The sequence below is a fragment of the Carassius auratus genome, chromosome 22 (genome assembly GCF_003368295.1).
Source record: "Carassius auratus strain Wakin chromosome 22, ASM336829v1, whole genome shotgun sequence".
NCBI classification, from domain to species: domain Eukaryota; kingdom Metazoa; phylum Chordata; class Actinopteri; order Cypriniformes; family Cyprinidae; genus Carassius; species Carassius auratus.
Genome location: NC_039264.1, coordinates 4,612,878 through 4,636,713, shown reverse-complemented (window position 1 = coordinate 4,636,713; position 23,836 = coordinate 4,612,878). Strand labels below are relative to the sequence as shown.

The window sequence follows — 23,836 nt, the reverse complement described above, 5'->3', positions numbered from 1 at the left end:
AATTGCACCATCATTTGTTTACATAAGACCGCCGGAATGGCGCTATTAATGTTACGGCCGCGGGTTCGAGTCCCGCTCAGAGCAGTCTGTACATAATGTTGATTTATTGTAATTATACATTGAATATAGTTAATCCTATTTAATGCCTTTTGTAACTATATAATATTGTTGTCAATTTTTATTGTTGTTATACTTATTATTGTGTACCTTTTATTTACCATTATGGTGTGTATACTTTCAGACACATACCCACATATCTACAGTGGAGAATAAAAATTAAAGAAGAAACATCAGAGTCATTGCATTCTAACCGGATGTGCCATAGTGATTGCAAACCTTTACTAACCAGCCCCAAATAAATACCTCAAAACAGAGACCCTCGAGCAAGAACTGAACCCCAACTGTTCCTCAGCGCTGCAGGTGTGTGTGTGTGTGTGAGAGAGAGAAAGAGTGTGTGTGTGTGTGTGTGTGTGTGTGCGAGAGAGTGTGCGTGTATCTGTTCACGGTGTGTGTGTGTGTGTTAAATGCAGAGTATGGGACACTATATTCTGTTCCTCAGCGCTGCAGGTGTGTGTTTGTGTGTGTGTGTGTGTGTGTGTGTATGAGTTAAATGCACTATATTTGGCCACAAGTCACATCCTTTCCTTTTCCTGAAAGTGAACAGTAATCTTTAATCTGACTGTAAGTGCTGTAGAGTATAATGATACTAACTGTAGTTTCTCCAGCTTGAATTGTGTGTTCATCAGTAGATCACTGAGGTGTTTCACTCCAGAGTCTCCTAGTAGTTCATTCAGACTCAGGTTCAGTTCTCTCAGGTGTGATGGGTTTGATTTCAGAGCTGAAGTCAGGATGAGACACTGTTTCTCTGTAATACTGCAATAACTCAGACTGAAGACAGAAAGAGAAAACACAATGAATCAGACACGTTATGTTCATGTGTGAGTAATTCATCATGTGTTAGCACCATACAGTGCAATAAATAAAATGATGCTGAAACCTGAAAACAATAAATAAATAATTACACAGCCATAAAAAACTATGATATTGAGGATATTAGTTATATTTCAAGTCTAGAGAATCTTTAGTTAAAAAAAAAAAAAAAAAGAATATGTGTGTGTTATTTATAATGTAATTAAGATACAGGATCAACTACAGAAGCATCTTAAAAATAACATTCAAATGTTAAAATCTATTTTAAATGATATTTTAAGATTGTAGATTACAGCCAACAAGTACAAGATTTTGTGATCATATTTTGTTCTTATCGTGATGCATGTCTGAGTGAAACCACTTTAAAAACAAAACTGCAGGTCAGGAATTCATGAGTTTCTGATGAAAAGCTGATAATTGTGTGCTATTGCAAACAATATCCCAGCGTTTCATCACAATTTCACCATCAAGTTAGGCACATCAACCATAACTCCTTCAAAAACAGCTAGAAGTCTTGGAGTTATGATTGATGATCAGCTGACTTTCTCAGACCACATTGCTAAAACTGTCCGATCCTGCAGATTTGCTTTATTCAACATCAAGAAGATCAAGCCCTTTCTTTGGGAACATGCTGCACAACTCCTTGTTCAAGCTCTTGTTCTGTCCAGGCTGGACTATTGCAATGCTCTCTTGGCAGGTCTTCCAGCCATTTCTATCAAACCATTACAATTAATCCAGAACGCAGCAGCAAGATTAATTTTTAATGAGCCAAAAAGAATACACGTCACACCTCTGTTTATCAATTTGCACTGGCTTCCATTAGCTGCTCGCATAAAATTCAAGGCATTGATGTTTGCCTACAAAACTACCACTGGCTCTGCAGCCATTTACCTAAATTCATTACTTAAGACTTATGTGCCTCTAGAAGCTTGCGTTCTGCAAGTGAACGTCGCTTGATTGTTCATCCCAAAGAAGCACAAATTCACTTTTACTGACTTTTACATTAAATGTTCCCTCCTGGTGGAATGAACTCCCCAACTCAATCCGAGCAGCTGAGTCCTTAGCCATCTTCAAGAATCGGCTTAAAACACATCTCTTCCATCTTTATTTGACCCTCGAACTTTAACACTCACTATTCTAATTCTATTCTTCAAAAACATCTAACTACCTTTCTAATCTTTTTGTATTCTATTTTCTTTTCATTTATTATGCAATTGTGTGTGTGTGTGTGTGTGTGTGTGTGTGTGTGTGTGTGTGTGTGTATGTGTGCACTTGTTTTTCTATTCTGGTGGGGACTTAAACCTGAATACACACAGACTCATGGGGACTCGTGTCACAGTGGGCACCTAAATTGAGGTCTCCACGGGTAAACAAGCTAATAAATTACACAGAATGAAGTTTCTTGGAAACCTAAAAATGCAGAAAGTTTCCTGTGAGGGTTAGGTTTAGGGGTAGGGTTGGTGTAGGGCGATAGAAAATACGGTCTGTACAGTATATAAACCATTACACCTATGGAGAGTCCCCACAAGGATAGCTGACCAGACATGTGTGTGTGTGTGTGTGAGTGTGAATACCTCTAACACTAGCTTGCTCTATTCTTTTTTTTATTCTATCTGTTTACTTTTTATTATATTATTTAAAATCTAAAATCCATGCTACGTGTACTGTGTTAAGCTAACTGAGACTTGTTATAGCACTTATATATCATTGCTCTTTTTGTTGTTTTTGATTGCTTCTGCTGTCTTCATCTGTAAGTCTCTCTGGATAAAAGCGTCTGCTAAATGAATAAATGTAAATGTATTGCTGTGATCTCATGTGACTGACAGGTTTTTACTCCTTCACATCATCAGACGAGAGAAGAGATGTGTTTATGAGAGAAAGTTAGAGTTATTTTCATTAAAGATCACAAGGGTACATTTATTTCTGGAAATAAATGATGTATGATAAAATCAATCTGACTGTAACTGCTGTAGAGTATAATGATACTAACTGTAGTTTCTCCAGCTTGAATTGTGTGTTCATCAGTAGATCACTGAGGTGTTTCACTCCAGAGTCTCCTAGTAGTTTATTCCAGCTCAGGTCCAGTTCTCTCAGGTGTGATGGGTTTGATTTCAGAGCTGAAGTCAGGATGAGACACTGTTTCTCTGTAATACTGCAATAACTCAGACTGAAGACAGAAAGAGAAAACACAATGAATCAGACACGTTATGTTCATGTGTGAGTAATTCATCATGTGTTAACACCATACAGTGAAATAAATAAAACACTGCCAAAAACCTTAAAACATGACCATAAACAAAAACAAGAAAAAAGATGAACAAAGTAGACACAGGATGAACTACAGAACAACTTAAGATAACATTAAATGTGAAAATTGGGTTTAAATGTGAGAAATCAAGAAAATTCTGTTTCTGAATTACAATTTACCTAAAGACATTTTTTTCCATTCTTTACTGTACATGTCTGAGTGAATAAAAAATAATATATAATAATAATAATTAGGTCCATTACGATTACTGACTGAGATGAGACCCTTGAGCAAGAACTGAACCACAACTGTTCCTCAGCGCGGCTGGGTGTGTGTGTGTGTGTGTGTGTGAGAGAGAGAGTGTGTGTGTGAGTGTGTGAGAGAGAGTGTGTGTGTGTGTGTGTAAGTGTGTGTGTGTGTGAGAGAGTGTGCATGTGTGTGTTACTGTATTTTCCGGACTATAAGTCACACTTTTTTCCATATGGTCCTGTGACTTATAGTCAGGTGCGACTTATTTAATATTTAATAGCACTTAATATTTTATAAACATATCTACACCATCACACCAATTTCACATCTCTGACCCATTCCTTGTGACACATCACCAGTTTACAGACCAGCTGGAGCTTTACACTGATTCATATTTAGATTAACCAAATTCAGACCTGAGTATCTGTAGTGTCTGTGAATTTATCAGCAGACTGGAGATTTCTGTCACTCCAGAGTCTCCTAGTTTATTCTCACTCAGATCCAGCTCTGTCAGATTTGAAGGGTTTGAATTTAGAGCTGAAGCCAGAGCATGACAACCTCCTTCTGTGATACAGTTGTTCTTCAGACTGCACAAAGAGAAAACACTTCAGTTTTAATCTTAATATTTACCAGTATGTTTTAGCTGACATTTGACAAATACTGGTGATGATGGCATATCATTCAGTCAGCAATCTCTTATACTAGACGCACAAAAAACACCCAGTAGCAATAATTTAAAAATGTCCTTGTAACATTGAAATAATGTATGTCAATGTGTTGAGTGTACAGTGTTTATCCTGCAGTAGAACAGCGATCTGATTCACTCGTGCAGAACATTGAGATCCAGTAATCGGTCTACTCTATCTAATCTATTCATCGTGCCTAGATCTAGACTTAAAAAAACAACAACATTTAAACACTTAGACATTTGCATTCAGAAATGCCTCCAATAAACCATATATGGTGACAACACTTCCCTTTATAAATCATGTGAATGTATAATGTCCTCCCCGAAATAATGGAAAAAGAAAGCAGTACCGACTGAGAAGACATTCTGTGCGCTCACTAAACAAATCAGTGCGCTCTTTTTAAACATGTTTTCTGCACAGAGCATGGTTTGCAGAATCCTGCAGCAAAGCAAGTTCAGTCATGACACTAAAGCTACATTTCAAATGACTTCCCAGATGCACCTAAAAAAAGGCTTATCTTATTATTTTGTCTTGTTTTTACTTTAATCAAGATGCATTTACTATATAAGCAAAAATATTTTTAGTCTTATTTCCTGGGGAGATAAACAAGACTAAATATCTTATCTAACTTGAACTATTAATTTATAAATGTAGTATTTGCAATTAAAAGACACAGGAAACACACAGTAGCACTTTCTTTTTGTAGTATTGCCATTCTAGCACTAGATTATCTGCTTAAGCATGCTCAGAGTTGTGCTTATATTTACACACATTCCTATGTTAAAAGTACAAGACGGAAGATCCCTAACTTTGTACTGTTGATAAATGAGGGCCCTGAAATGTGGAGTTTATGCTGAAATTAAAGCCTGCAAATTGTCAAAATTTAAATTAACAAAACACTAATGATTGTCACAAAACTTACCTCAGTATCTCTAATTTGCAGTTTATATCCTTAAGTCCATTGCAGAGCAGCTTCACTCCTGAATCCTGCAGATTATTATTGTTCATGTTCAGCTCTTTCAGATTGGTATCTGATCCAAGAACTGAAGCCAGAGCTGGACAGCTTTTGTCTGTTAAGCCACAATCATTTAGCCTACAAGAGAAATAAATCAAATCACAAAGTTAGATATATGTAATACATTCATTAAATACAAAAATAAATTTATACCAATACACTGCATATATATTAGAATTGTATTGATTGAAGTTGATTCAAATAAAACTTAATAAAATATGTAAATGTATAACAGGTTTATATCATTAATGGCAATGAGTTATACATTTAAAAGTGCTGCTCTATTATCTGGATGAGTGTCTTGAGGAGGAGAATCTGGAGGATAATAATTTATGCATTGAGGTTATGTAAGAGTACATCTGCTTTATAGCAGACGTTGTAGAAGTTGAACTCAATATTAGAGTATAAACAACAAAGAAACAATGTGTTCTATAAAAACAACATGTCAGCTTGTTTTGCTGAAAAGAGATATTTTTACATAAAACCCATGTAAAACCAATAAAACAAAACTGCACTTTAATTCCAAAGGACTGCAGTTCTTAAAGAAAAAAAAGTTCAAGAAATTGTTTTGACTTTACCCTAAAAGAGATATATACTTATAACTATGGTTGGGGGGGAAAACGATACAGTATAGTATCGCAATGTTTTCCGCAGCAATACGGATCTTTTAGTATACCATTTGGTAGAATTATAAAATCAATTTATTGGCAATCAACTAGATGCTGGTGTTGAGTTTTTTTTTCTGGTGAGGTCAGCTGGCTCACCTTCTGAAATAAAGATGACGGCATTGCGGAAAGTTATCAGATGGAGATGTGTAGTACTGCGTGAGGCAAATGGTGTTCACACCAGATACTGATACTGATACCAGATACTGACTGGTTTTCGGACACCCCCCTCGGACCATCAATACAGTAAACTGCACATTTTAGAGTGGCCTTTTATAGTGGTGAGCCTAAAGCCCCTTTCACACTGAACATTGGACTCAGTTTAATTTAATGACGGGTCACCTTCTGTGTGAACACAAACACGTCTCGGGATTAGAGATCGACCGATATGGGTTTTTCTATAGCCGATGCCGATGCCGATGTTTAGAGGTCAGGGTCAGCCGATGGCCGATATGTGCTGCCGATTTTTAGGGCCGATATCTTGGAGTTTTCCTCTTGATTTGCATGCTAAAATGTCACACTAATAATAAGTGGATGCACAACCTTTCTAAACTTATCATCATTTATTGAGCACTGACTTGAACCATCTCTCGAATCTTAATTTAGTGCACTGCACGGTATTAAAATAAAAAAAATGTATCCAAAGTTAACCAAACAAATCAATAAACTGACCAAGTATTAAATATATGAAACAGGTAATATATATAAGTCAATCATTTACATAAAAGTTTTAGAGCATTTACATTTATCAAGTAGAATTTTTAAAGTTTGTTGGAACATAAATGTAAACTTAAATATACATTTAAATAAATACACTGAATAATAAACTATAAACTGAAAAATATAAAAATATAAAAAATAAATAGGCTAACAGTAGTGCTGCAAAAACACTAGCAACTAGCAACATTTGTGTTTGGTATAAATGACACAGAACATATAAAGTTCATTCTAATTTCAAACTCACATCGCAGTCTGTTCATTATTAAAATAAAGTCCAGTCAACCAAACATTTAAAAGGTTAGTTTGGTCAGTTTGAATACACCGTATACCGTCCTCTCTGGTGTTATGCCAAGGACGTTTTTGCTCATGTGAAGAGGATGATTTGTTCCGTCTAGTTTACATATATATATATATATATATATATATATAATATTATAGTTTAACATTCAGATACATTGCAAATATGGAAACATTTTGGATATGTGCAGAATTAGGCGTGAGCAATAACCTCCAAATACGTCTCGTCAAACCCGCGCTCACTCATCCTAGTATGGATCAGATAATTTTTCGGATCAGCAAAAAAAAAAAAAGGCCAAGACAAATAAACATACGTTTTGTCTTTTTTTAATTAACATTAAATTATTAAATTAAAATATATGAAATCAACTTAATGCACATGGCATAATATCTTCTTTTTAACATAATACCCCAACTTCTCATCTCTCAGTCTGCTGTGATGAAGTGAGCAGTTATCGTCACATAGCTCTCAATCCCCTGAGCGCAACAGGGGATGCTCGGGATAGTTCATCCTTTTCATAAAGATCTGGCACAATCTTTTCACTCTGACCTCTTTCCTTCATCATTATATCTGACAGGGAAGCCAAAATGCGCGGGGCGTTCAAGCTCCTCTGCTCCGCATTACCACTGAGTGTGGACTGAACATGCGCAACTTTTTTTTTTTTCATAATTCAATCCGCGGGTCACATGTGTGACGAACCGAAGATATCAGTGATGATCCGTTGCACCACTACTATAGTGTAATTTGAAAACACTGCATTTTAAAATACAACAAGGGGCACCATGAAACCGTTTAAAGAGGCGCATTCAGCGGTCTCCTTGACGGGAAAAGGTCAACAAAGTAACATGATCTCCAATGTACGGCGCGCGCTCTTCATTTTATCAAATGATCATAATCACATTTATTCATTTTACAGTCCTGCTAGTAGCATTTTATTCACACTAAAACCCCTTTAATTCGTGTGAGAATGCTTTTTTTCCAATTGGCAGTTGCACATAATAATAATAATAATACCGCTGCAGACGCATTTTGCAGAATTAAGGTTATCACTTGATCGTTAATTTAAACGACGATCGATCATGGAAATTAATAAATGTTGACATCCCTAAATACAAATTAGTTGGATGGAAAACTGGTTTTTGTCTGCATCAAACTATGCTTCCGAACAAATGTTATTCACCGTTCTGGGCAGCTCCAGGACAGCTGTCTCTCAGAGCACGCTGCTGTCTGTGAGCGGGGCGGAGTAACGGAGCCCTCGCTGCAGTGTTTGTAAGAGCTGCCAACTTCTCCACCCCATTTACAGAGTGAAATTCCCTGACTACCTTTATCTCCCAGGTCTGTTGTTGAATCTTCCAAAAGTTTTGGCTTGGGGTGCTTCACATGCAGTTGCAGCAGCAGCGCCAGTGGCAGCAGCAACTTTCCACAGCGCCAATAACACGGGGCTGCCCGCCGACGTGCCTGACTTTAAATCGGCGCTACTAAACACGGATATCGGCCGATGCCGATATATTAAAAAATGACAAATATCGGCCCATATCGGTCGACCTCTACTCGGGATTGATCCAGGGTTAGGGATCTAGTAACATAGCCGGGTTCAGTCCCAGAACGAGCTCTGTGTGAACAAAAGTCAGAACTAATGCTGTAAAGGGTGTGTCGTAGTGATGACGCACAATATCGCGTGACTCTTTTACCAGGTGTTTTGAAGGCAGATCAATGTTCTCTACTAAAAAAATTTGCAAATTGTAATGAAGCAGAGATCAGTTAGTTCCTCACTTTCTGCGCTGAAGCTGAGATCGTTCGCTATCTTAAGTGAAAGTTAAAATGCCTAGTGTTTTCGACTCGTACATTACACGTCACACCCTGATGTCACATGTCTTTATGGGACCTTTAGGGGTTGTGTGTACGCACGCATATATTCCGGGTAATCACTGGCTGTGTGAAAGTGAAAAATCTAGCGACCCAGAAACAATTGCCGGGACACATTACCCGTGTATTTGCCGGAATAACAGTGTTAAAGGGGCTAAAGGCTAATCATGCTGTCAAATCAGCATCTTGATATGCCACACCTGTTAGGTGGATGGATTATCTCAGCAAATAGAAAGAGAAGTGCTCACTAACACAGATTAAGACAGATTTGTGAACAATATTTGAGAGAAATAGGTATTTTGTGTACATAGAAAAAGTCTTAGAGCATTGAGTTTAACTCATGAAAAATTGGGACGAAAACAAAAGTGTTGCATTTATAATTTTGTTCAGTTAAGGTATGCACCTACATCTGCAAATAATCAAAGAGAAAAATGGCAAAAAATCTTGCTCCTGTTTGCAGTAGCGCTACTGTGCTGTAACATGGTATATCTGTACGCTGTGATCTGATAATAATAACTTTGTAGGACTATAATTATTTAGATAGTCCAAAAATAAATAAATTAATAAAACCATCAACTTATAAATGATTCTGTTACACTGAAGTGGATAAAAAAAAGTATTTATTGATATTTAATATTAAGGTAACAGTTTACAATAAGGTTCAATTAATGTTTAACACAAACAAACAATGAACAATACATTACAGTAATTATTAGTCTTTCTTAAATTTAGTTAATGAGAATACAGTTGTTCATTATTAGTTCATGATTATTAAGAGTGCATTAACTGTTAACTAGCACAACTGTTGATTTTAATAATGAATTAATAAATGTTGAAATTAATATGTAAGGGTTATTTCAGGCAAAAATGTAAATTATAAAATTATAAAATAACAAAAATTACGACTTCACACTGTACGTCAACAGTCACAGCAGTAGTGCTCACAATAGACCCAGAAGAGATGACGATGCTGAATAAAGTCATAATTTTTTTTATTTTTGGACCAAAACCTGTTTTCGATGCTTCAACAAATTTTAACTGACCCTATGATGTAACATGGACTTTGATGATGTTTTATTACCTTTTTGGACATGGGCGGTATATCGTATTTATACATTTTCAATGGAGGCAATTTCTCATTTTTGAACCTTATTGTAATGTTAACAATATTAACATAAACTCTGTCCAGGTTTATTGTGCCGTTTTCAGAAAAGTGTGGTTATTTTATTAGTTTGTGTTTTTTTTTTTTTTATTCAGTATCATTAAAATTGAGTTAAATTTAAAAAGTCTTACAAAATAAATGTCTAGTATTTCATAAATTAATAAATAATCATTAAAAAGCATTTTTGGTTTTCAGCCAAGTGCATCCAGAATTTTCGGTTTCTGTTTCAGCCCAGAATTTTCATTTCGGTGCATCCCTAGATGTAAGACTACACGTTTAATTTAATTTAAATTTAACAGTAATTTACTTTCAAGAACTGAAATATCACAATATAATCTCAGAATATCTCAATATATTGACACAAGTATCGTGATAATATCGTATCTTGAGGCCTCTGGTGATTCCCACCCCTACTTATAACTGGTGTGTGTTTAATTATCACTATAAATCGTGGTGTCCAAGCCTGCTATGTATCAATATAGATTCATGTAATTTTAAGATGAGAACAAAACATGACAAAATATATTAAATAACTTACAGAGCTCTTTTGCAGGTTTTGATGACTGCTGATAATCTAATGAGACACTCGTCTGATTTCTTGAATTTCTGAAGCTCAAACTCCTCCAGCTCCTTCTCTGATGTCAACAACACAAAGACCAAAGCAGACCACTGGGCAGGTGAAAGATCAGCAGATGAGAGACTTCCTTTGCTAAGGTGGGTCTGAATGTCTTTCACCAGAGTTTGGTCGTTCAGTTCATTCAGACAGTAGAACAGATTGATGGATCTCTCTGGAGACAGATTAGACTCTAATTTCTGCTTGATGTACTGAACTATTTCCACTTTGCTCTGCTCATTTCTATTTTGCTGTGTCAACAGACCCTGTAAGAGTCTCTGATTGGACTGGAGTGACAAACCAAGGAGGAATCGAAGAAAAAGATCCAGGTGTCCATTATCACTCTCTAGTGCCTTGTCCACTGCAGTCTTCAGCAAATCAATGATGGTTTTTTTGGATTGTCCGAGAAGGATCTGAAGGAATTTTTTGTTTTCCTGTTCTGTAGAGTCTTGATCAAACACATATTTCTTGTTGATGTCTAGAAACAGATGTGCATAAAGGGCTCCAATAAACTCTTGAATGCTCAAGTGAACGAAGCAGTACATGGTACCAAGTGTGATCCCTGTTTCCTCCTTAAAGATCTGGGTACACATGCCTGAGTACACTGATGCCTTATAGACGTCAATACCACAGGCTTCCAGATCTGTGTCATAGAAGATCACATTGTTTCTTTCCAGCTGATCAAATGCCAGTTTCCCCAGTGAAAAGATGGCATCTTTATCCCAGGAAACATCTGGTGTATATTCTCCATCATACTTTCGTCTGCTCTGCTGGATCTGAAATCTGAGGAAGTGTGTGTACATTTGTGTCAGAGTCTTAGGAGTGTCTTCAGTATTTGACTCCTGCAGTGTTTTGGAGACATCATCAGCCTGATTGTTTTTCACAACATTATTTCTTTTCTCCTCTAAAATGTTCTGGAGAACAGTGGCTGAAATCCAGCAGAAGACTGGGACGTGACACATGATAAAGAGACTCTTTGATTGTTTAACATGATCAATGATTTCTTTGGCCTGATTCTCATCTGTGAATCTTTTTCTGAAGTACTCCTCCTTTTGTGCATCATTGAATCCTCGTATCTCTGTCAGCCGGTCGATACAGTCAGGAGGAATCTTACTGGCAGCTGCTGGTCTGCTGGTGATCCAGATGAGAGCAGAAGGAAGCAGATTTCCCTTGATGAGGTTCGTCAGGAGAACATCCAGAGAGGCTGGTGATGAAACATCAGACCACGTCTCATTATCCTTAAAGTTTACAGGAAGTCGACATTCATCCAAACCATCAAGAATGAACAAGACTTTGAATTGATTTCTTTTTGTAAGGTTCAGTCCTTTTGTCTCTGGGAAAAACTGAGTTATAAGGTCCATCAAACTTAGTTTTTCTTGCTCCTTTAAGTTTATCTCTCTAAATGGAAGAGGAAATATGAAGCTGATATCTTGATTTTCTTTTCCTTCGGCCCAATCCAGAACAAACTTCTGCACAGAGACTGATTTTCCGATGCCAGCAACTCCTTTTGTCAGTACAGTTCTGATCTGCTTGTCTTGTTCAGGTGCTTCAAACAAATGTTTGCACTCAACCTGTATCTCCTGTGATTCATGACGTCTGGAAGCAACTTCAATCTGTCTCACCTCATGTTCAGTATTGACCTGTTCACTACAACCCTGAGTGATATAGAGATCTGTGTAGATGTTCTTCAGAAGTGTAGAGTCTCCTTGCTTTGCAATTCCTTCAAACACACATTGATACTTCTTCTTTAGGCTACACTTTAGCTGATGAATGAAGACCAGTTCATCTAAACAGAAACAAAAATACAGATATTGTTTAATCATATTTTCTCTTCTACATTTATAAGTAACAATCTGACAGATGATCACGAGTCTCTTACCTTCTAGAGCATCAGCAGCTTCATCTTGCTTCATCTCTCTCAGGAAGTAGAGCGTGAGATCAAGAGCTGCTTCTTTCATACTGCATCTGTTCTCATTAAAGTCCTTCACAAAGTATTGCTTGTCTTCTTTTTGTAATATTTTCTTAAAATTTTCCAGTTCTTTCTTCAGAAATGTCATTATTTTGCTCTCAAGATCCTACAAAGAAAGAAAAGAATGAATGAGAGAAACAAATCCTTAATTTTATCAAAATTATTTATTCAGTAATTAAAAATATTCATAAACAATCAAGTTGAGACAAACATTACTTTGTTGTAAATACAAAAAAAAAAAAGGCTTTCGTTCTTATTTTATAGGTTCTTAAAAAGAAACTTTTGAAATAAAAGCTCTGTCACACTCTTATTCAATAACATATTTGTTTATTATAATTGTTAAATATTCTTGAAAATGTGTTTTATTACCTGGAAGATCTGCAGGAGACTGTCTGTAAAATGCTTGTGGTTCCTGTGAGGCTGTAAATCTGCATCTAATGTTTCACACTGAAGCCTGATAGTAAATAAAATCAAAATACTGCGGTTTAGAAAAAAAAAACACCTTGACCAAAATATCTTGTAAATATTTAAGCAAAGAAAAAAAACAATACTGTGATAAATATATGGACTATAAGTTTTATGAAAATTATTCACTGACACACACAGTCTATGTTTGAACAAAATCAGAAACAGATCAAATACCGTTTGGTTCCTGGTGTTGTTTCTTCACTGAAGTTTGGTGGTTCACCCTTTGAGCGGTCACTCTTCACAGACACAGAGCTGGACACATGTGAGTCTGATCTTACACTAATGACACAAAGAACAAAACACTTTACTACAGGAGCTCCTTCAGTCTCATTTAAAGAGCTTCACTGTTGAGGATGGTAATGAAGCACAGTATAGACATGCATTTGTTCATCTATGACTATGGAGAGATGGAAAGACATATTCATGTTTGGCTGTATGATCTATTTCCATGGTTAATTTATACCTCCTTGTGTCTGCTTGTGTGATTGTGTTACAGGAAAGAAGCTCCAGACTGAGTTCAATAAAGAGGAAATCAGTGATTTATTGTTTTATTTCATTCATTTCTATCACAAGCTTCTTAGTGGAGAAATAAGCCAACACAACATTATAATGTCAAAGATAATAAATACCTTTTGGTTTATTGTATTTATGCGTAGTGTATTTAGGTGTGGTTTATTGTATTTTATGTACAGTGTATTTAGGTGTGGTTTATTGTATTTTATGTACAGTGTATTTAGGTGTGGTTAATTGTATTTTATGTACATTGTATTTAGGTGTGGTTTATTGTATTTTATGTCCAGTGTATTTAGGTGTGTTCTATTGTATTTTATGTACAGTGTATTTAGGTGTGTTCTATTGTATTTTATGTACAGTGTATTTAGGTGTGGTTTATTGTATTTTATGTACAGTGTATTTAGGTGTGGTTTATTGTATTTTATGTACAGTGTATTTAGGTGTGGTTTATTGTATTTTATTTTATGTACAGTGTATTTAGGTGTGTTCTATTGTATTTTATGTACAGTGTATTTAGGTGTGGTTTATTGTATTTTCTGTACAGTGTATTTAGGTGTGTGTATCTGATGTTGTACACAGGAAGCTGGGAGAAAATGCACTGCAGCTTCATAAAGCGTGTTGTACACAAGCTAACCTTTGGGTCGTACAGCTCAGGAACAGAGTTATTAATAAATCTTAAACACTGAATCCAAACAAAGAGGGTTTGCTTTCTCATCCAAACACACAGTGTCTCCACAACATGACGACAACACTACAACTCATTGAAGCCTCGTCTTCTCTTTGTGTAAACCTTTGAACAGCATTACGCTAATATTTCACATTGTGATGCACACATTTGTGAAATTAATATCTGGACTTCAGTCAAGGCATTTTAATCATTTCTGGATCAGTGTTCTCTGTTAGACAGAATAAATCACTTTACAGGAGACTGTGACCTTTGTAACTTTGAAGATCCTACACAAACAGATATATTACACACTTAAGGAAATTGGAAACATTCAAAAACATCTTATGACCCTTTTAAATAAAGTTTGAAGTTAATTTTAATGTCTGACAGTCAATTTAGGACCTAAAAACCCAAATCACTGATGTGGAATAATTTACTTATGTCCATATCCAGTGCTGAAGAGAAACTGTAAATTGACTATAAATGATGATGATTTTGATTTTCAATTCTCAGATATTTATCATCTATTTGGTTACTTTTTAAATATGTCTATGCTATTTTTTATTAGGAAGTAACAAAGATCTGAAGTTGTGCAAATAATTTCTAAATATAAAACAAAGTTTGTTAAGGTTTTTTTCCCAGTAAACCTCTGAAACTGCAGCAGTGTTTAAAATGATCCTCTGAAAACAGACTCAGTCTTACCTCTGTTTGTGTGAGAGACTCATCTTTCCTCTCTTCTCTTCCTCTCTTCATATGAAGAAATATGTTCAGTTAGCAGACACAGCAACAAAAACACTATATAAAATAAAGTGAGTTACAAACTAATGCAGTGCCATGTAGAATAACCAAATGGTCTTAATGAGAAATTGCTTGTTTAAAAACACTTTCGATTTCGCGTCACGAAAACAACAACATAAACCAGAAGCGGAAATAAGGAAAAATCCTCCGTAATCAAATTTAATAAAACCCCTTTTGAGTCTTGTGATAAGCTTGTAAATGATAAATGTTTTCTAGGACATGACATGCATCAAATTCAACGATCAGCGCTTTCTCTTGCTGTGTGTTTTCTGCAGTTACTTTCGGTTTCTTCTTCTTCGTGGGTTTTACTGGAGAGTCTCGAGCGAGCTGAACAGTTACTGCCACCTGCTGTACTGGAGAGAGGATATTACACCTAATACATTTAAACACTGCATTATTATTTTCACTCTTCCTGGACTGTTATCTATCATGTTAACTTCAAATCACACACATGCAGAGATTTGTATTTATTTCTTACTTTAAATTATTTCAATTCATATTGGGGTACAGTATTAATACTTGTTCTACAGTTTCTGCTTCTTTTTTGTGTTTAGGCTCGATGTCCAACTGGTCTTTGATTCCATCGTTACTTTTCCAGCTGAGGGTTGAAAAGAGAATCATCCCATATTAAAGACTAAAAAAGTAGTGTTCCGTATTAAAAATAAAAAAGAAAAGAAAATAATAAACAATAGGAATGTACAAATTCAGAAATAAATTGGTTAGAAGCAAATAACATGGTTTAACAGACTATAATGAAGTCTGTTATATTATCAATTCTTCACATGTACAGTACATAAATACAGAGAATTGAAATAGTGTTACTCTCAGGCTCACGGTGCATACAGATAACACTAACAGTAGAACCTAAAAATACAGATAGATACAGATTCAAAAAAATAAACACAAGCTGTTTGTTCTTCAGTGTGTTTGGTTCTGCAGGGTTCTAGATCTCTCATGTTCTCTCTGTCCTTCAATAAACTCTGTCTCTGCAGATTTATCTTCTTCATGATGATTTGATGCTTGTACTTATGGGCTGAAATAAATAATAAATAAATAGATTATTATTTATCTTTTCTCCTATTAATATATAGGCACACACACACACACACACACATATATATATATACATATATATATATATATATATATATATATATATATATATATATATATATATATATATATATAACGTACAATTAAAAGACCCCAAATATTAAAAAAATTAAGCATTTAAAAATTGAAGGAAGCAATGAATTGAGTTAAACTTAATTAAGTGTTCTGGTTTTGTGTTTTATATGAAACAGTTCATCACAGATTAATAAATCAATACTGTTGTGATAGCTGCAAATGTCACAATAGGCTTTAAACCAAGGGTGTCCAAACTACAGCCCGCTATCACTCATGTGGTAGATATTTATATTTCACTACTGTAGTACATTATAAAACAGTGTGCAATAATATAGTGTGTTTAAATTATCATACTTAAAAATAGTATTAAATGAATGCAACTTTACTGGGACAAAAACCTCCCTTCACTTATACTGCTAACCAGGGTTCGAAATTAAAATTGTTTTCTAAAGTTACCAGCCAATCAGAATTTCCACTAGCCATTTTTATTTTCCGGTGAAAATAAGAGAAATTATAAGTGCCACTGAATGCATTTGATCATTTTATTAACATTGTTGGCATGAAAAAAAGAAATAAAGTACAATGCATACAACAAAATCTGCACAGAAAGTGCAAACACTTCATCTATCATCTGAATCACGTCTTCAGAGCTCTTCTTCTTCTTCAGACGTGCCATCAGAATCTGAGCCACCCTCTGTTCCTTTTGTTCGGTGTTTGTGCAGAAAGTCAGGCCTGTGTGAGCACAAACTGTCAGCGTGCCAGATGTCAATGGCTGTGTTTGGATCAAAGTCTCTGATGTCAGGTGAGCACAACTGGGTTTAAGGAGGTCAGAGAGGGTCTCATCTTTTAGGTGTGAGCCCCAGTCACTCTTTACCTGCTTCATAACACTGAACCCTCTTTCACAGTCAGCTGTAGTTGCAGGGATTGTGAGGAGAGCATCAGAAACATCAAGGACATCAGGACATGATGGTGCAGTATTCTGTTCACAGTAGGCCAGGTCTTCTCAAAGCTTCCTGCAGCAGGCTGAGACAGAAAATATGCTTTATGCACTTGCAAACAATTATACATTTTCAAATGCAACTTTAGTTATTAAAAGATGGCATCAAATTTGGATTGTGCCTTTAACAAATTACATTTACTCTGATTCCTGATAAACAAAATAAAACTGTCTCACAATATTAGACCTTTCTATAGAGCTTAGGAACTTTTCAAGCACTTGTTTTTTTCTCAAACATCAAGTACCTCCTGCTGTGTGAAGTTCAGTCTTGAGAACTGTCCAACTCCACATTCACTCCAGCAGACAGTAAAAGAGGTCAGAAGTGACTGATGAAGATTTGCTCTTTACATGTGAATTGCTAACCTGAACTGGTGTCTGTCTCTGGCCAGCACTGGAAACTGGTCAGCCGCATCTCCTGCAGGACACCACTGTTCACATCACTAAATCTAGCAGTGCTGAAAAGAAGTTTAGTAACCTCCAAGTTTAGTAACTTCAGCGTTGTTTACCCCTGTCATTACAGATGCTCCATCTATGGTGATTGCCACTTGCTTGTTTCTCCATTGAGTGCTGACTCCACTTCCCATTATACTACACACTGCTTCAGCTAGATTTGCAGCATCTGGCTTTGAATCTAAATCAGCTTTGACCTTGCCCTCAGTGGCACTTGTGACGCAGACCATTTCTTCTTCCATCACTGCACTGTCCAGAGATCATCTGACATGACTGAGATGAACTTGACCTCTGATAATCTGGCCCTCATCTCTTTTCTCTCATCCTCTGCTATGTAGTGTATGAACTCTTTTGCCTGGTAGTCATCTGTAATTCTCTCCTATCTTCAATCCTTTCTTTCGGCCTACCCTGAAATAAATTTTTATGTAAATGAAGCCACTGTTAGCATCTACAACACAGTACATTTCAGTGAGATTTATTTTTAACTCCCAAACGTAAAGTTTCATCCTTGTCTATGGAAGCACTCTGAATTGTATTAAATGCACTGTTTTGCAGTGGCTCTCCTGATGTAGAGTTGGGATCCACCTGAAGTCTATAAAAGACTGAAGTGATGATGAAATCAGATACAGCTTCCAGACCTGACGAGCTCTCCGTCTCCAGAACCATCACTGATATTGCCTTGAACAAACTACTTACTCACATTTTTACTTTATCTAATACTGACACAGTAATTGTAGAATATTTGTTCTGCTTACTTACTAATTGTTATAAATAAACTGACTTGTAGTAGTATATAACACAAGTCTGCCTCCCTGGCATTGATGTATAGCTAAGAACAGACCACGGAGAAGTCTTCTGTGACCGGTTTTGTGAAGATGAACTCAGACGCTTATGAGACAGAGCAGATCTGACTTACTTTACCTCCCTGAGAATAAATAATATAAAGTAGAAGCTGTAGGAAACTTAGCACAATATATATCTTAAACATCTCTAAATAATACAGTTTTTTACCTTTTAAAGTTTAATGTTTGTTTTTAAGGCAATTAATTGGCTCGCCCAAACCTATATGATAACATTGTACGACCAAACTCAGTTCAAAGGTCACTGAGATCTAGGGTTGCCACCTTCAATACAGAAAAATAAGGGACGCCTAGGGGGACAAAAGGTCCGATGATGTGCCAGTGGTGGTAAATCACAACTTAAAACAAGTTTTCATAAAAATATGAATTGCTAATGAACTTTAGTAACTGTATAAGGTGGCGTGAACACAGACTTCGGATAAAAATATTTGTCATTGTTTGCAGACAGTAACACCATCTAAACAGTGAAACCACATAATAAATAACCGGTCTACAAACATTTCTAAATTCATGTAAAACACACATTTTTCTTTATTATTATTATTATTGTTAAGTTAATCTATTTTATATAGTTTATTGTTAATTCTACAGTAGCCTATTGATCAGTAGTATCAGGGCTGGACTGGTAATCTGGCATACCAGGCAAATGCCCGGTGGGCCGATGCACTTGGGGGCCGGTCGATATAATATTTTTTTATTTTTTATTTTTTTTATTGGACAACGACTGGCCCATACAGCAGGGACAGCGGCCCATTGGTTAATTTTCCATACTGACACTGGACTGGCCCAATCATCTCTTAACAGGCTCCACCCCTCCCCCTCCATTTCTTGTGTCAGATGCAGTCAGTGGCTCAGTGCAGAAACAAAAGCGCAATGGGGGGTGCGGAGAAGTTGCGGGCCAAAAAAATAAAAATTCTAGAGGTTGATGCCTCAACATGTGCAAAAATAACCGACATGTTTAGTGCTGTAGCTTCAGTTTCCAAGCCTACAGTACCTGACGACATTTTGCAAGAATATATTTAAGTATATATATTTTCTCATGTTTCTAATGAATTTCCAATATTATTTATATGCAATATTAATGGTGAGTGAGTAATTTGAATATCATATATATTATTAGGATGTTTTGTGTGAGTAATTTGGTAGTATAGTTTGTTTTTCTTTTTTATGGGAAGTATCTCAACAATGAGAGCTAAATGTTGTTTGGTGTCATATTAAAGAGGGGTTTGTGCTCTTTAAAACAAAGTAGCCTATACTTGCAATTGTAAACTAGTTTTTCTGCTGTCTGGTTCATTGAAAAAAAAAAAATCTTTTTAGAATTAGCAGTATTCTACATCCACATTCTATTGTGTTCTAAAGGATTAACTAGCTTTTATAACATGGAGCACATTGTCCATCTAGAAATCCTGCTCTTCAAGAACACAGGACTATATAACCAAAATGGATCCTTACTAAGTGTACTTTTAATAACTCTTCCAAATAATTGTAATCATCTCTCTCTTTGTCCTTATGTATAGTCAAGCCAGGTTGAGTTAGCAGTGGAGAAGGGCACCTTTGATCACCAGGGAGTCAGTCAAGAGAGAATGAGTACACTGGTCCACTTGCTCTGGGACGCTGGTCCATGGCACTTAGTTCTCAGCTTTGTAGGGTTTTTTGGGAATGGAACGGTAGATATGAATATATACAGGGACCACAAGGATGGTGTACTGGCTGGTTATGTCGGACCGATTGTGATGGACCGGTCTGAGCAAAAATGCCAGAGCCCTTTTTTTGTCCCAGTCCAGCCCTGCCTTTGACCACAATGAATTTGAAGTAGTGCTTATATCTTCACCTTGAAAATGCCAACTTTTCATCGGATTGCTCCTGACTCGCCATCTCTGCTGCGAATCTCTGTGTAGCTGTTGCGTGTGTGTGTGTGTGTGTGTTTGGCGCCGCTGACGCAGCCGCGTGTGCCGGCATGTGTGTAAAAACACTGGCTCTGATTGGCTACCATGAAACACATGACTCTGCCTTAGCCAATCACAACCGCTTATCTCGTCATTAACCCACCTGCTCACTCGCTGTGTGAGACAGGGGTGCGTTCGGATTACATAATTTATTAAATCAATGCATAGTAACGCACCGCATTTAACGTTCAGTAACGTTAACGGCGTTGTAACGACGGGAAAAGTAATTAGTTAGATTACCGCGTTACTGAAAAAAATAACGTCGTTACCTAACGCCGTTCTTTTAAATGCTGTTATTCCAAACACTGCTCTTGTCTGGTCTTGTGTTGTCATCGGTTGTGTTCTCGTGTCTGCCCTTACTTTAAAAAAAAAAAAAAAAAAAAAAAAGATGAGACAAGGACTCAAACAGAAAGCAAAGGGCTTTACTGAATAATAAAGCTTTATTATTCAATAAAGCCCTTTGCTTTCTAAGCCCTTTGCTTTCTGTTTGAGTCCTTGTCTCATCTTTTATTTTTAGGCAAACAAGCCAATGAAATGTATGAAAAATGAAAAGCTGTCAGAGATCATGCTGCACCTGCACTACATGTAGCTGGACAGATGATGCTTCACAAATGGATTTTTGCAGACATGGTGAAATTAACCGTTTGTTGGAGGAAAACAGGAGACTGAAGGAAGAGCTAGGCCAAAAGAGAACGGATAAGGTATTTTTTTTAATGTGGCTGACACTCGCTCCGAGTTAAAACAAACCAATATACCGAAGCAATTCATTTACTCAAACAGTACACTGACTGAACTGCTGTGAAGAGAGAACTGAAGATGATATTGGGTAATGTGGTCTTGGGTGACGGGATGGGGGGCTTATGATATTAGACTTCGTAGCCTATAATAAAAGATAATGAATTTCAAACCTTAACTAAACACATTTTTATTCAAAGATCAACCGTCTGTCATTACTCTTTAGTCTGCCACAAGAAACAGCAACATTAAAATCATGAACTCAAATGTCATTGTAAAAAAAAAAAAAAAAAAAAAAAAAAAAAAAAAAAAAAAAAAAAAAAAAAAGACTGTTGTAACAGTGCGTAAATCAGACCTTTCTGTAACACTTAACGTTAATAAGCTTAAACGAAAATAACAAAATGGGGACAAAAAGATCATAGTCTTTGTGCATAGGCTATAGATTAATTAGATAAATGAATATCTAAATTTGTGCCTTGCCGTCTACGGTATTTTTTTAGAACTTAGAAAAAAGATGCTGCAGCCAATGAGCAGCCAGCGGGGGCTGCAGGACGACTCAACCTCCGCAGACAGTTTTTAATGTTTATCAGACAATAAATACTCAAGATTTTGCTTTAGTATAATTTTCGGGACAACTAGGGCCAGATTCGGGAGTCGGGAAAACAGTTTAGATTCCGGGACTGTCCCGAATTTTTCGGGACGTCTGGTCACCCTTCCTGAAAGAGCTGCATTACTTCATTAGCTTGAGTCTGACCTGCAGGGATGGGATTAAAATTTGGTGAGGTGTTAGTCAGCGAATCATCTGATTCTGATCTCGTTCTAATCAGTATTCAGAGATTGAAGCCAAGTGAACATGTTAAGTGTGGTTAACTGTATTTGATTTTTAACCGAACAGAGTATACACTCATAACGAGTTTCACACACCTTCTCCGGCCAAGTTGAGTTGATTACACGTAACAGTGGGAAAAGCAACACATGCGCTAATCATTTGTGAAACTTAAAGATGAATGGAAAATGTAGTTTCTGCTCTGGGTGGGATGAATTAGGAAGCTTGCATTGTGAAGGGCGCTCTGAAAAGCGGCAGCGCAGGCATAAGATTAAAACCTCTATTAAAACAGATGTCCAAATGAGCGTACCGGTACGCTACAAGCACGTTCTGGGCGCACGGAGAGGTGGCTGTACGCTCAAGAGCTATATTTGGAAGTGGCGGTACTGAGTACTGGTGCGTACCGGCCCACTTAAAGCACTGCGCATATATATATATATATATATATATATATAAAATGAATAAATAGGCCTTTACGAGAAATAAATTTTTACTTAATAAATTAAGAAAATTAACAAAAAACTGTGCAACAAGTAGCCTAGTATGTGCAGCACAAAAGGAAACCAGACACAGAAAGAGGCATCCTATTTTTCTTTAGGCTTATTTTAAGCATAAAGATTAGTTTTTATTGTGAATGTGCACAAAAGGCAACCGTTTACAATTACGATGATCTTTTGGACTAAAATGAGAAGTTGCTTCCACAGTTCCACTGAATTTTTTTTTTTTTAAATAAATAAAAAAAGTAAAGTGATTGTGCTGGGGCAGCATGCACACACAGTTACTTTGACAATGCAGTCTCTTCATTATCATGATAAAATACAGTCACTCAAACATGAAAAAAATATGTTGGTTTCAGTTTCGTTTTGTTTTAAATGAATTAGTTTTGGCTTGTCATCTGTATTGCTATAGCTTCTTATATTTTTAATTATTGTTCTTTTCTAAATGCTGTTAACTGAAAGGATTGTTGTGGAGTGAGGGGAACTAAAATAGTCTAGCTATGTAAACTGTAATCCGGTACTGATTCCAAATTACATGACAAAAATTATAGTTAGTAGCATAATAATAATATTCTACCATATTGACATAAAAATACAAATAGTAATATTATATATATATATATATATATATATATATATATATATATATATATATATATATATATATATATATATATATATATATATATATAATTTCACAAAGTTTGTCAGAACATTGTTTTTGCTTCAAATTAGGTTATTATTAAATCAAATTATGTGTATGATTATTATTATATAACTAAATATGAAATTATATGTATATGAATTATTTAACAAATTAAATAACTGTAATAACAGATTTAGGTTAAATAAAGATGTCAGTCTTTTTAGGAAACAAATCAAAGAAAAAAATAAACTAATTCTGTTTCTAATATTCTGAATGTTGCTCATAAACAATATATATTGTGTCCAGTTTTTTATTATTTTTTTTATTTTACCCAGTCATTTAAAAATAACAAATTTTTTAAAACAAAAAAATATGATTTCACATATCGTACCTAAACACGCGTGGAGAACATAATTAGAACTAGATACTAAATTAGTTAAAAATGCCTATCCACATACAGCTATGATTTGCGAACCCGCTCCGAACTCCCGAACTGTGATCCCCAAACTGACTCAAATGATTCGCGATCCCGCTACGAACTCCCGAACTGATTCAAATGATTCGCGATCCCCAAACTGACTCAAATGATTCGCGATCCCGCTTTGAACTCCTAAACTGACTCAAATGATTCGCGAACCCGCTTTGAACTCCCAAACTGACGCAAATGATTCCCGATCACCAAACTGACTCAAATGATTCGCGATCCCGCTCCGAACTCCCGACCTGACTCAAATGATTCGCGATCCCGCTTCAAACTCCCAAACTGACTCATGATTCTCAATCATTTCAGAGCTGTAACAACAATACTATGAAACCATGATATGTTTGCTTAAGGTTATCATACCATCAAAATCTCATACCGGCCCATGACTAATAAATAT

The 23,836-nt window shown here is 36.0% G+C and overlaps 1 protein-coding gene across 1 annotated transcript in view; it reads right to left on the bottom strand.

The window, feature by feature from the left end:
- The window catches only part of LOC113039452 (NLR family CARD domain-containing protein 3-like), a gene marked incomplete at its 3' end in the record, with an annotated part of 73,992 nt that extends 59,107 nt beyond the window's left edge, over window positions 1–14,885 (bottom strand). Inside the window, exons 1-3 of the mRNA XM_026197339.1 lie at window positions 14,775–14,885; window positions 13,067–13,171; window positions 12,794–12,878 (exon numbers count right to left, since the gene is read on the bottom strand). Of these exons, the coding sequence (XP_026053124.1) occupies window positions 12,794–12,878; window positions 13,067–13,171; window positions 14,775–14,797 (213 nt within the window). The remainder of the gene's footprint in view (window positions 1–12,793; window positions 12,879–13,066; window positions 13,172–14,774) is intronic.
- Window positions 14,886–23,836: the final 8,951 nt, after the last annotated feature.